This window comes from Epinephelus moara, chromosome 19 (assembly GCF_006386435.1).
Source record: "Epinephelus moara isolate mb chromosome 19, YSFRI_EMoa_1.0, whole genome shotgun sequence".
Lineage (NCBI taxonomy): Eukaryota > Metazoa > Chordata > Actinopteri > Perciformes > Serranidae > Epinephelus > Epinephelus moara.
The window spans coordinates 27,263,667-27,277,259 of NC_065524.1; the positions used below are offsets into that span (position 1 = coordinate 27,263,667).

At 39.1% G+C, this 13,593-nt stretch overlaps 1 protein-coding gene across 1 annotated transcript in view; it reads right to left on the reverse strand.

Moving 5' to 3' along the window:
- The window catches only part of ryr2b (ryanodine receptor 2b (cardiac)), an 81,879-nt gene extending 69,045 nt beyond the window's left edge, over positions 1–12,834 (reverse strand). Inside the window, exons 1-17 of the mRNA XM_050071469.1 lie at positions 12,751–12,834; positions 10,563–10,682; positions 9,839–9,943; positions 7,874–7,948; positions 7,673–7,751; positions 7,434–7,546; positions 6,968–7,089; positions 5,846–5,944; positions 5,685–5,759; positions 5,103–5,259; positions 4,772–4,936; positions 4,548–4,669; positions 3,391–3,574; positions 3,176–3,311; positions 2,777–2,872; positions 2,413–2,531; positions 1,466–1,599 (exon numbers count right to left, since the gene is read on the reverse strand). Coding sequence (XP_049927426.1) covers positions 1,466–1,599; positions 2,413–2,531; positions 2,777–2,872; positions 3,176–3,311; positions 3,391–3,574; positions 4,548–4,669; positions 4,772–4,936; positions 5,103–5,259; positions 5,685–5,759; positions 5,846–5,944; positions 6,968–7,089; positions 7,434–7,546; positions 7,673–7,751; positions 7,874–7,948; positions 9,839–9,943; positions 10,563–10,682; positions 12,751–12,798 — 1,949 coding nt within the window. The 5' untranslated portion in view covers positions 12,799–12,834. The remainder of the gene's footprint in view (positions 1–1,465; positions 1,600–2,412; positions 2,532–2,776; positions 2,873–3,175; positions 3,312–3,390; positions 3,575–4,547; positions 4,670–4,771; positions 4,937–5,102; positions 5,260–5,684; positions 5,760–5,845; positions 5,945–6,967; positions 7,090–7,433; positions 7,547–7,672; positions 7,752–7,873; positions 7,949–9,838; positions 9,944–10,562; positions 10,683–12,750) is intronic.
- Positions 12,835–13,593: the final 759 nt, after the last annotated feature.

Genomic DNA, 13,593 nt, shown 5'->3' on the forward strand with positions numbered 1-13,593 from the left:
AAATATATGAATGAATGAACAAATACAGAACCAGGCTCTTCTAGAGGTTCCCTTCAATATCACTGCTGAAACTAAATTACCAGAGATAATTTGGAGGCAGAGTATGACACACAGTAAGATGGAGAGGCATGTGGGCAAGAAAATCGCCAATATGCTGCTGGCATTAAGTCTGGCCGGTGTCTTGAGATTAAATGCCAGTTCATATAGTGACACTAACCTTGCCCTTGACAGAGTTCTCATGACAGTGAAGACATGAGGGAAGACGGAGGGAATTGAGAGAATGGGAAAAGGACGCAGAGAGAAATGTGTGACCTGGATAAGATGCTAGAAGAGATTGGATAAAAATGGATCAGAAGGATGGATTAAAATAAAAGAAGAGGAAAAAGGGCATCTGGATGAATTGACAAAATGGGATACGCAGAGAGGAGACGACGGAAAAGAGAAAGAAAAATTGATGAGAAAAAGGAAATAAGAATGAAGGCAGATCTGCAAATGAGGCATTAAGCTGAATAAGAAGTAGAAGTGATAGAATGAGAAATGGCTTGAGGAGGAAGAGAGAGCTGGGGAATGGACCGAGCAGGTGCGAAGAATATGAAACAAAATAAGCTATAAGGCCCGAGGAACAAAATGGGCTGCTGATAGAGAGAAGCATGATAAAAGAAGGCAGCTGCTGAGGAAGAAAGGGCAGATGGACTGGAGGAAAAAAAAAAAACAAGCTGAAAGGGAAATGGAAACTGCCTACAAGCTTCGACTGGCACAGTGGCCCAAGATATTCAGAGATGAAATATGATGAAACTGGATAAAAAATGTCCAAAGATTAACTCTGCGAGCCATACCACCTCAGGCAGAGAGCAACTTTTCCAAAATCTCACTGGAAGAGGCTGAGACGAAGACATCTGTCCCCATATATCAACATTATCGGTCTGATCTTTTCAGACAGAAAAAAAAAACAACTGAAGCGACGACACTGAAGCAGACAAATAATTCCTGATTTACCTAAAGTCCACCAGAGAAAAAACAAGCGCTGTAGCCTGCTGTGAAGAATCCTGAGGTGTTTCTTGTGTCAAGGATGCGGACATAATTAGAAATAGACTAAGATGCACAGCAGTGAGCGCTCTACAGTTGACAAATGGGGCTCAGCTAAACAAATGCATGGGTAAATATAAAAAGAGCTAAAGAAAGAAAGCCCTCATCCAGTGATTCTCAAGAAAACAAAAAAACAAAAGCAAGGTCAGAGTATGGGAACAGGTTCTCCATGCAACCCGCATGATTTTTAAATGTGCTATTTTCAGATATAACAAAAAACTTTATTTCTACTTTTGATATATTCTGTGCAACTTTTGTTTGACTGATTTCTGTGTATGGCAAATGGCACAAGCAAGTATTAGAGACTCATCTAAATGCAGAGCAATGACTCAGAGACAAAACAAGTCATTATATTTAGAGAAATCATCCCAAATTGTACCTGGTGACCTGATTAGCCAGACGTGTTTGGAGAAGCAAGTCTCTGTCTGGCAGCAGATTGTCACAGATGAGGTTCTGATTGGACCGCACAGCAACACCATGACACACACACAGAGAGGACAGCACCTCCAGCACCTGGAACACAACCTGTCAGTGCTTAATCCAGCAACAGCTCGGTAAATAAACACATGGAAATGATCCAGCATTAAGGAACAGGTCAAATATCATGTCAGGATGGCCTAAGAGAGTAACAGATGAGTTTTTCCAAGCTCAGTTGGGAGAATAATTATTGGCATTATAAGTTTCTGCAAACTATGGATATGTAACATCTGTACGTTTTGTATGCAGCAGATATGTTTAAACTTATTGTTTCAATTTTATGTTGCGATTATGCTGTGGTTAGAGGTTACATATAAAAACCACTTGGTTAGTTAGGAAAACATTGTGTTATGGCATAAAATACCTGGTTTGGTCGCAACAAACATGGCTGGAAATATCCCAAACTCTCATTAAAAAATATCTGCTTTTGTGGGGCATCCGGTGGCTTAGATGTTGGAGCAGGCATCCCATATACAAAGGGAATGTCATTGCCACAGCGGTCACAGGTTCGATTCTGGCCTGTGGCCCTTTGCTGCATGTCATCCCTCTCTCTCTCTCTCCCTTTCACGCGTACACTGTCCTATCTAATAAAGCCCCTAGAAATTAAAATTAAATAAAATAACCACTTCTGTTGGTCTCAAAAAACACAAATCTAACCATATCCATGGTTTGCAGAAACATTTAGTGCCAACATTTTATTCTGACAACTGGGCTAATTCTAAATTTAAACGAGCTATTGCATGTCAGCCAATAAATGAAGAAATAACATGGTAATAATTACAATCACTTGTCATTCAAGATTCTCAAGATTTTTATTTCAGAGACACATGAAAACCTTGTAAACATTACCTTGTGGTTGCATCCATGCTTGTCAAGAAAAGAGATGATGGAACGAATGTGTCCTTCTTTGATGACGTTGATTGCTTCAGGACTTTCCACGAGGACACAGTGCAGAACCTCCAAGACTCCTGTACATATATGCAATTGCTTATTACTTTAGGAAAGTATTTTGCTATGATGCTGTGACAACATATGATAACTAATGTCAGAAATAATGTGCAGCATTTAACAATGTGTAAGAGTATTATTTCACAACATAATATCACCGATGTAACAACTCAAGCAGGTGTACCAAAAATATGAGATCAACATCTTTAATTTTCTGAATTATTAGGAAATTAAAAACAGGATTCTTAATGAAAATCCAACCAACCACGAGAGGCCTCCAGACGGTCTAGCCTACTAATCAGCCAGTCTAGAGACCCTGAGAAATGTGCACAGTTCACACGGTTTCCTCGGATCAGAGCAGCTAAAGGAGAAAAAGAAGGATTTCATAAGAAAGCGTGTTGAGGATTGACAAGACTTAGGGACTAAGATGCAACACAACCCATGTATTTCATGCAAAATAGCTGAATTTACACCACTTTTTGGCAATTCATGGATCATTTTCAAGATATGTATTTTTAATAAAAATGTATTTAAAAAGGTTATTATCAGCATAGGAGAGGAAAAATGTGAGTCTGTGCTAGTAGGTGATCAATGTTGTGGTGTCAGTATTCAAAAGGAAAAAGTGGTATTGTGACATCTATAGTGAGAGTGTGTTAATTCTCACCAAGTAGCTCATAGAAACGGTTGAGGATGGTCTCCCACTCTTCTCCTGTGTCACTCTGAGTAGCCTCAGCAAAATGAGATCCACTACTATATTGGTGCAGATGGTCAATACAATCAAGGACCAAATCTATCACACCCTGAGAAGTAAAGGGAGTTTACTTGTAGAACAAACATATCACATGTAGAGTCAAAATCTTCATTCACACACTGTTTTACCTCTTCCTGGAACATGTTTTGTCGATTCTTTAGCGCTGTCATGTTGTTCTGTTTTGCTTCATGGCCTAGCCCATCCAGTGGAGGCTGGAAGTAGCTTATTAGATCCTGCAGACTACATGTCACTATCTCCATTGGCAGGCTGACAGATGTGACGTTTCCTTGTTGACTAAAACTGTCCAGTTTCCTGAAGACAGACAGATAGTGGTTACTCAAGCCACCAGAATTCCAAATCTATCGTTAAAAGAAGCTAGTGTTTGAGGTCTCTATGTGGGGATCTTCTGTGACACTGATTCGGTATGTAATCCTCATAAAAGTTCTAAGGATAGAGGGTGTCATGTACAGATTGTAAAGCCCTTTTTAAAAATGTACTGTTGTTTTTGTTTTTAAAAAACAGAAAGTTTGAGCATCTGAGCCGCAAGTTATTCCATATTCCAGAGTTTTCTCTCAGTGCTTAATTATGCAGTTGCAGCTTTTTAAAAGCATGGTAGTATTCCCATGGTGTTTTGAAATTTTCTGCGGGTATTGCTATGATACTGTATACCACAAGAAACTTCTTTAGATATTCCAAAACAGCCAAAGTCTGTGGTGATGTAACTGGATATTTGTGTGTGCGTATCTGAAGTGTAATACCATGGCAAAGCTTGTACGTAGTCATAGATTTTGTTTTTGATACCTAAATCAAGTATGATTTGTATACAACGCAAACTTAAGCTTGACAGATAACTGTTTTTTAAGGCCTATAAAGCCTACTTGATATGAGTTTTAAAATTTCAATAACCATACATCAGCCGGTTGATTTTTGTTATTTTAAAGAAATGTGATCAAGATACAAACTGAGTGAGACATTTTACAGTCAAAAAAAATCAGCAGTCAGTTCTCTCTGGTAGACAAACTATGAAACGTAGACACTGTTTCTAAATTAAAAATTAAAATTACCAGACCTAGTTTTACATTTCTGTACTGCAATTTCGTGTTACATATCAAACCTGACACCAGTTCATCTGCAATAAGCTAATATCGGCAGATTTATTGGTCAAGCTCTAACAAGGACAGCTAGACAGCTGCAAACAACAACCTTCACTCAGTCATTCATGGAAACTACACTGATTATGGAACATTGTTCCACTGACTGAGGGTCTAGACATGGCATCTAGTACCTGATAAAGCGAGTGAAGAGCAGAGTAGCACTCCGGATGAGTCTGGCAGTGTGAGATTCTTCCCTCTGAGAACGAGACAGCGTCAGCCCATCGTCCATATGACCCTCGCTGTGTAAAATGGCCTGGAAACACATAATTTGCAATCATGTAATCAGCATTATCCTTGTGGTTAATCAATATTGATTCTGTCTCTTAAAATAATCATTTTAAATCTAAAGGTTTACCTTTCGCTGAGACACTCCCATGCGTGTAGAATGGGCATCAATGGCTTGGTAGGTGAGCCAAAGCCCAGAGTCTACATGCTGAACATAACAAATGGAGTCTCCATACTTGATCTCTGGGATCCCCATGCCATCAGCATTCGTCTTTGTGCCTGTGTCAAGCTTTTCCTGTGAGCAAAATTTTATTGTTGCACATATCACTAACAGATGTGTTTCTCTGATAATAAACTGACTGCACTTGTGACCATCAAGCGTCCAATCCAAAGAAACTTTTGGATTATGAATTAATAGTAGCAACCTTAAAAAGTTCACTTTATCTCATATGACTCCTGACCTTCGATGATCGAAAACAGAAGGAGGTTGTGTTGATGTCAGCCTTGTCCCGATCAACCAGATGCAGGCCTTTCTCCTCTGTGAGACCTAGGTACCTCCCGGTAGTCACATGGCAGAGTCGGAAAGGCTGCCCCCAGCATGTATGCCTGCCACTCCAACTGTGGAATGTAAAGAGCATCATGTTTTTAGTTGGTTTTGTTTACCTTTGAAGGAAACTGAACATTTAGTTTTCCCTCTTTATTGTTGAAATGGCAGGGGAGCAAACAGGGGGCACACAAACCTTCTGGGCCAGTGATATTAAATATGGTTTGAGCCTTTGAATTCTGGGCGGTGCTCTGGCATTGACCAGCAGCAGTGTGTGCAACATAACACTGACTCCCTCTATGAAGTTAAAAACAATCAACTACTGTGCTTGTGAGTGCTTTTTTCTGTAAATGACACTAAAAATATTTTTTTGAATTTAATACTGCTTTCCAATATTAAGTTTAAACCTGTAGTGGTTAAAACTACCATTCATTCATAGGAGGCTATTAAACTGCTTTAAACTCAAAGACAGTTGATCATTATATCTGCGTATACTTACACAACTCGCAGAATCTCCAGCCTCCAGAGAGAGCGGGCATGGCTGGAGACTGATCCAATCTCATAATGCATCATCCTAAATTAAGAAAAACAGACATGACTACAGAAGCAAAGGCTATTTTGTCTCACTGACATGACAGAAGACCGGTCTTTTCAACTGACCTTTGCAGTTCCTCTCCCTGCTCTGTGGATGGGACAGTCAGATATGCGTCACTGTGGCTGTGGAGTAGTTGCAATGTGTCGCCCCCATTCAGGTATCCTAGAATTAGCACAACAAATATAGGCATAATCTACACTGAAAGAGACTTTTTACTGCTTGAAACAGGCTATAACTGGTATTCAAACAAGGGTAACTACTCTGAGCTAAATAGCAGAAAGAACAAAAAAGCTGAGTACATTCAATACCCCCCCCCCCCTGCCTCAACAGAGCTGGCCCACTCCCAAGGGTCTGAGGATAGGCTCTGCTAGAGGCCACAGGTATCTGCAATGGGCCAATGCCCTCCCAAGGGTCCAAGTGTGGCCCAGAGCAGCTAAACAGACGAGTGCAAATGAGAGAGCTAGCAAGCCCAGTCCAACTGACTGGCTCCACCTGAGCCCCAGAAGCCCCACAGGACCTTAGAGGGTGACTAGAGGAGCCAACTCAACTGTTTTTTGTTTTTGTTCATCTTTTTTTTTTAGTTTTATTATTTAATTTTATATTATTACATTCATTATTATGTATGAGTAGTATTATATATTATCATTATGCTTATTTATATTACGTATTTTTTATATTTACTTATTTGCCCAGTCCTCCTTCTCTCTCTGGTCTCTTCTTTATCAGCTACAAATATGCACACACTCATACACATATACACAAGTGCCCCATATAACCACCCTCAGTGCAGTAAAAACAATGAGTTTGCATATCTGCAACAGCAAGAACACTATTATACCTGATTACTTTTGTTTGTTTTGTCCTGTTTTGTCTATATTCCCGTCTACATCTACCCCCATGAATGTATTATACGTCACTACCTTGACTTTTTGTACTGCCCTTTGCACCAATAATATAGTAAAAATAAATAAATAAATAGAAAAGGGTAGCCCCGTTGTTATTATAGGCACAGCTCTAACAACCTGACTGTGGCTCACTGCCAACAACAGAGGACCTCACATGTAGCCGGAAAATCTCTTTGACCAATCACGTCTTTGACACAACAGTCAGTTGGGTTATATCATCTTAGATAACGAGAGTTTGTTTTTCCAATATGCTTAGAGAGCAAAAAGAAAAGAGACTTTCCTTGAGCAACTCCGCCTCCAGAGCAAATGGGAGCAACACGCCAGAGAGTCTGCTGGAAGGCTGCATTAACAATCAGGCTGTCACTCCAGCTTTTGTTGTCAAATACAGCTCCCGAGGACAGGTGCTGGGAAGAAAAACAAATGGGCTCATCAACAATGAATACAACTTCTGATTTTTGAACAACAATGGCTGTTATCATAAACAATTATGCTAATCAAGAGGCAGAGAGAACACAGATTGCCAACTACCGAATGAAGTCTGAGGAAATTAAACCAGTGACATATAAATAGTGGTGTCTGATTCTGCAAAGCTCAGACGAAAGCTGAAGAAGGAATGTAGCGGGGGAAAAACACATTCAATTTACCAACTTCAGACGTTTAATTAGTAGTTCACTATTTCTTTTAAGAGGTTAGGTTAGCAGATTGTTTTTCATCTAAGCATGAAAACTTTATTTCTTTACTGTCTCACCAGATATCTCTCTGAGGAAACATTGACCAGTATGAGGTCATCTCCGACGCGCACTTTCTCACCCTCTGATCTCTGTCTGGATGCTGGGTGGACGGTCCACCAACATGCCTCACCTGAGCCACACATACAGAGGATATATACCAAGTTTTTGCTGCTCCACATGACATAAACAGAGCGGTAAAAAAATACAAACATCTTACAATTGTCATCGGTTCAATAAAAAATTCAACACCAAATACCTGCTTTATTCTCTTGCAGACCAACATCAAAAGCCAGCTTGTCTGTTGATGATTGAGATGAAGACAAGCAGCTGAGATACTGGCAGTGAAATAAACAACAAAAATATATTTCAGTAAACATATGAACAAATATTTTGAGAAAGCTACTAAAACTGACTGACCCCTTCTGATTTATATCTGCATTTTAACAAGATGACTCACCATGCCGCTGTATGAGTGTAGGAACAACACCGCCTGGCCATATAGAAGGGTGCGATGGCTTCCTCCAGCTCCCACCTGTGAATCACATTCACATTACTGAAGTCACAGTATGAGTAAACACAAAAACTGTAGTGTGAACAGTGAATCAACTAAAAATGAAATAAACAGAAACAAAGACTAAATGAAAAATCATCAAAAAATTAAAGAAAAAAATCATAAAATATCATAAAAAGCTTAATTTTGTTTGCTTGTTACTTTATGTTGACACCAACTGTTCCAGCTTTACAGTGAGCTTTATTTGTCAGTGATATAAGACTGTGTTAACCTTCTTGCTCCTGATGAATGAAAACACTCTAAATAAAGTAATAAAATCATGGCTTATATCGTGGTGGTCAACAGTTTACAGAGTTGTACAGTTAAGTACAATAATGCCACATTTCCACAGCACATATGGCTCCTCTTAACTCAACTCACTCTTTTTTGGTTTTCCATTTTCGAATAGTTGTGGATAGTACCTGGAACCCAATACTTTTTTTGGTGTCACCTATGTCGAGGTCCCAAGTGAGCTGATACTAGAAGGTGGAGTTAAAACACTGCAGATCACTGATTGGTCATGCATAACTGTTACTAGTGCCACACAAGTAATCCTGCACAAACCTGCCATTTTTAAATAGCCAAGCTACCATCAATAGGGACCACAATTTTTTTATTCACTCCTTCCACATTTATAAAAAAAAAAAAAAAAAAAAAAAAGCAGCCTGCAAAACGACAGCACTGCCCCACCCTACCCGCAAACATATGCGTTAATTACTGACCTGAACCTGACCCGCAAACCAGAACTGAAAGTTTCTGGTAATGATAATTACAGAGCCTTCTTGCTGATGGCTATATGTCATTTCCAGCAAATATCACAATATAAAACGTGTGATTTCTGTTTAATAAGTACAAGCAGAGGAAGACAACAGGCACTCACACATCTTTTAAGTGGTCATGTCTTAAGGATGATCTTAAGTGCACAGCTGATAGGTGCATTATTTACATGATGTTACAGAAGTGCATGTTTATTGGATTTAGTGAGGACAAAGAGGCACTTGCTTGCTTACTGTTAGGACTCAGTGTTAGGCCTACATCTTTGCAGAGGGACACATTTTTACCAAACATTACGACCCGAGAGATTTAAATATGTCAGACTTGAACAGATATTCCTGGTCAAAAGTAGAGTTATGGTAAGTCTGAGCACAGCAGCGCTTATGATAAAGCTGCTTGATGTGAGAGAGGCAGAGAGAGGGGAAGAGAAAGGAAAAGAAGGTGGAAGTTGGATTATTGCACAATGTTTCTGTAACTTATTAAGAACTTAGTCAGAGCATTGTTTTTCACTTACTTACCACAACATTTTCTAACAAGCTTAACCAAACTGCCCAACCTACAGGTCAACCCGCGAGACCCGCAGGCTGTGGGTTAAACTGTGCATCACTAAAATGTACACTAAAGTGTACAAGTCACAAATCACAGACATCCTTGCTGATGAAAGAATCCAGTGAGTGTTACGCTGAAGATGATGTCACAGCAGTTTCACACAGCGATGTCATGACGATCACCTTAGAATCCCACCTAAACTGAGAAGGTACTATCTGCAGTAGTTAACAAAATTTAAAAAAAGGACCTTGTACAAAAGTGAGTTGAGCTGAGTTGAGTTGAATTGAGTTGAGTTATGCAGTGGAAATGAGGCATAACATGTATAATACCTTCAGTTACAAGTAGGGCTGATATGAGGTCAGTTTAACCTGGCAAGTGATTTTGGCTGTAGTATATTCAAAGTACTTTGAAAGTTGTTTTTTTTTAGTATCTCGAAATTCCAATCAATTACTTGTGAATCTCACATAAATGACAAATAATATTTGCTTTAGGAGTGCTGGAATGCGCTGGGAGAGGAAGAAAGAGGAGAAGAGACAAGAAGAGACTCACCTCTGCACCCAGGTGTTCACTGAGGGCCAGCATTTCCTGCAGGGCTCGAACAGAGAGACACTGGGCTACAACAAAGCCACATACAGACAAGTCTGGGGGAACATTCTGGTAAAAATAAAAAGAAAGCAGAGCACGGGTCACTGAGGTAAGCTTCACATCTGTCGACTACCTCCACAGGCCAACAGAGCAAAGTGACACGGACCACAGCGAAATGGGAATTGGGCAGTCCAAATTGAGGATGAAATGGGGAAAATCTGGCACATCAAGAAAAAGACAAATACATAAATTATAAAACAAGATGCTGAGTAAGTGAGTAAGAAGCATTAAAATTGAATGAACTGTTGTGAAATATTAAATGTGATGAAGTTTTTTGTAGTAGGAAGCAATACAAAAAACTTTTAGATACTTTAGCAAAACACTACATAGACACAATTAGCAGACATGCATTAAAACTTAATATAGAAAGACCAACAGAGGTCAACTTATCTTACAAACTTTTGTGTTTTATAAGTTCCTGATGCAGTTTGAATGTTTGATTACTATATATATTGGTGTTAAAATACAGAAGATACAGTATTTCTGTACAGGTCAAATATTCTTAAACTTTTAAGTGAATTATTTGTATGATAAACACATCTCTCTTTTATTATTTCAAATTTTAAGAGTAACGAAGTGTGATGATAACTGACACTGCTCTGGCAATCATTGGGGTGATGCTCTTTACCTTGCAGTTAGAGGTGGGCTCAAGCCTGCAGAGTCTGCTGCCAAATCCCTCGGCTGCGAGACAGAGTTTCACATGTTCCTCCAGGGAGGTGACGGTGCTTTGCAACACCACCTCATCTCCCTAAGAAAAACACACACAGAGATGGCAGCAGTAGGGTCAAGCTCTCATGTGCATATAAGTTACAGATTGCCACATATAAAAAAGGCACAGAATGAGTAAAAATCAAACTCCAACAGGTTTGTTTGTGAAGGCCAACACTGATACAGATCAATTTTAGACCTTCATCATAGCAAAATAGCATACCCATTCAGTGCTAGTATGAATTTGGCCTTCAGGGTTCCTGTAAACCAACCCATAAATGTCTAAGAAATAAATGACAGAACCCCCAGAACAAATTATATGAAAATATACAGTACATATAAAAAGATGAGTTGTCATTTTTACAAAGGGCTCATAAAAATAAATGTAAGTGCTGAGTCAATATCAGCAAAGCTCTACTGTAAATGCATGTACAGTAGATTCCTCTCACCTAAAATTTATCTTATCTTCATTTAAATGCCAAACAGACCACGTCAAAGGAATTAGACTTTTCACATCTATTTAAGGAACAGCAGAGAGGGACAACAGACGACTGGTCTCCAAAGTCCGGCAAGGACTACCAACACCTCTCCATACCCAGGCTGTGTACCTCCATATTGGGCAGATACTGCACTGTCTGACCCCTGATTCACCCTCCTTTCCACTCTTCCTATCAGCAGCACTCTGCAATCAGTCAAACACACTACCCAATGCTGAGGCACTGTGGGGCAGTCAGATGGCTAAAGGACTCAGCTCTTCTTCAAGGTACATTTGGCAAGTGAAAATTCACTGCACCACAAGACTCTGGCTGGCAATTGGAAATGCATGTTAAACCGGCTGCAACAAACTTTTGAAAAGTCTTGCAGTGGATTTGAAACTAACTCTTTTCTATATATTGCTATATTTTCCAATCTGTACATTTCAGGGTGATGTTATTAAGAGCAGGCTGGCTACCTTGCATTAAATAAAAACCACCTCCACTAACATTACAAAGAATGAATAAACTGTTATTATATAAAAACCTTCAGGGACATAAAGCAGAGGTGCCATGTGACAAATGCCATGTTTTCAACCAGTGTAGCGTTTAGTTTCTGCTGTCATTTACTAACTAAATTGCTCCTAAGACCAGATTTGTCAGGATCTGGGTGGCTTCCTGCCTCAGCTGAGCAATTTCCTGGGGGAAACTGTGCATTTAATGTAATAATTTATGACACAGATATCTGCAGTTCATAATATTGTGGATTGATCTTGCAAGATGACTTTTTCCCAATCTGGGTACTGGGTTCGGTAACTCTCTGCATCACTGCCTGTATGAGTATGTGTTTGTCTCATATCCACACCAGACTCTCTCCGTGTGACGTGCCCTTATCAGAGGGTAAAGATAACAAGCTGCGAGAGGACAACTTACAACCCGGGAATTATGATAGCATCTTGCAGCGAGGATAAAAAAAAGCCACTTGTGGTCTTCTTCTACTGTCAGTGACTAGACCAAACACAGTGATGAAGATAGCAAAAATGCTGCTGGAAGCAGTGCATTAAAAGTAAAGCATGTTTTTAATTAATACACATAACTGCATATTTTGTGTTACTTATAAACAAAACATTATCATTCAAAAAAGATAAGAAAATTAAATGTAAAACTTATAATTGAAAGTCTTGGGCCATAGATCATAAGGTCACACTTGATTTTGATATTATATTAGGTCTATTAATCATTACTGCTTTAAGTCATTAAAAAGTACACAATATTAAGACCGAATCAATACAATGACCAAAAAATATCCAAGACCTGCCTAAGTTAATCTTGAAAAAGTGTCCAGAGTTAAAATTCAGTCTGTAAAGATGTAACCTTAGCAAAAATGTTGTTGAACACTTTTAAGAGCTTTTACTTTTGTTTTTATCCTGAGACACTTATCAGAACAAGCTACACATCTGATTTAGGTGTTTTAGGACAAAAATGTAACATAATGAATCACCCTCTCCTCTCCAAACAGCTAAATTAGGTTACTAACTGTTGACACATTTGAAGCTAGCTAGGTTAACGTTAGCTTAGCTAGCTAACGCATCCTAACTGACTTGACCGAAAAAAGTTACATACTGGCGGACTCACCGTTCGGAGAAACTGGAATTCATCGTCACCTTCTCCACTGTCAGCCATTATTTGAGAAAAACTATCCACATTAGACAGACTTGGACGACATTGTTTGCAGTGCAGGAGGAGGAGGAGGAGGACTAGAGGGAGGAGAGGGTGTTCAGCCGTTGGTGTGTGGGCGGAGTCTGCTGCATCCGGAGGTCTCGTGACCGATCGTGATAAACGGATGCTATTTTGGCGGGACTACATTATGTCAAGTAAAGGAAGGTTAAAGGTCCAGGGGCCATATTGCTGTCTAGTAAAGAGAAAAAAAAACTAAGAAAACTTAAATTTATTATATATAATATATTTATTTTTCTTAGAATTTACCCTTAAATTAATCTTGCAGTTATTGCTGCAAAAAATGCACTGGAGGGCCTCTTCCAACACTTTATCAGTGAAAGTCAGAGATGTGAAGTTATGTCTCCCTTTATTTATTCTATAAAATCAAAGGAAGGTTGGACATATATGATGAAATATGGACAACAAATGTGAACTGAATACTGTATATAGTGGACTTTTGGTGTTCGGGAGTAGGAGTCCTTGGGGAGGGACCTCATAGCCTACTATGTATGTGAAGTTATTTTATTTGAGAACCCATTTCCTCTTTGACCTACTTTCTTTCCTGTTGTATTATTTATTCTTTTTTTGTTTGTTTGTTTGTTTGTTTTGTCCTGTTTGTCTTGTCCGTTGTGCATGTATTCCATGTACAGATAAGACGTGAACATTAATTGATAAAACAGGAGGAACATTCTTGCTTTGAGTAAGCTTGGTTATTTTATTTTTTTATTTTTTGTTTTGTGAAAATGCAACAATTGTATG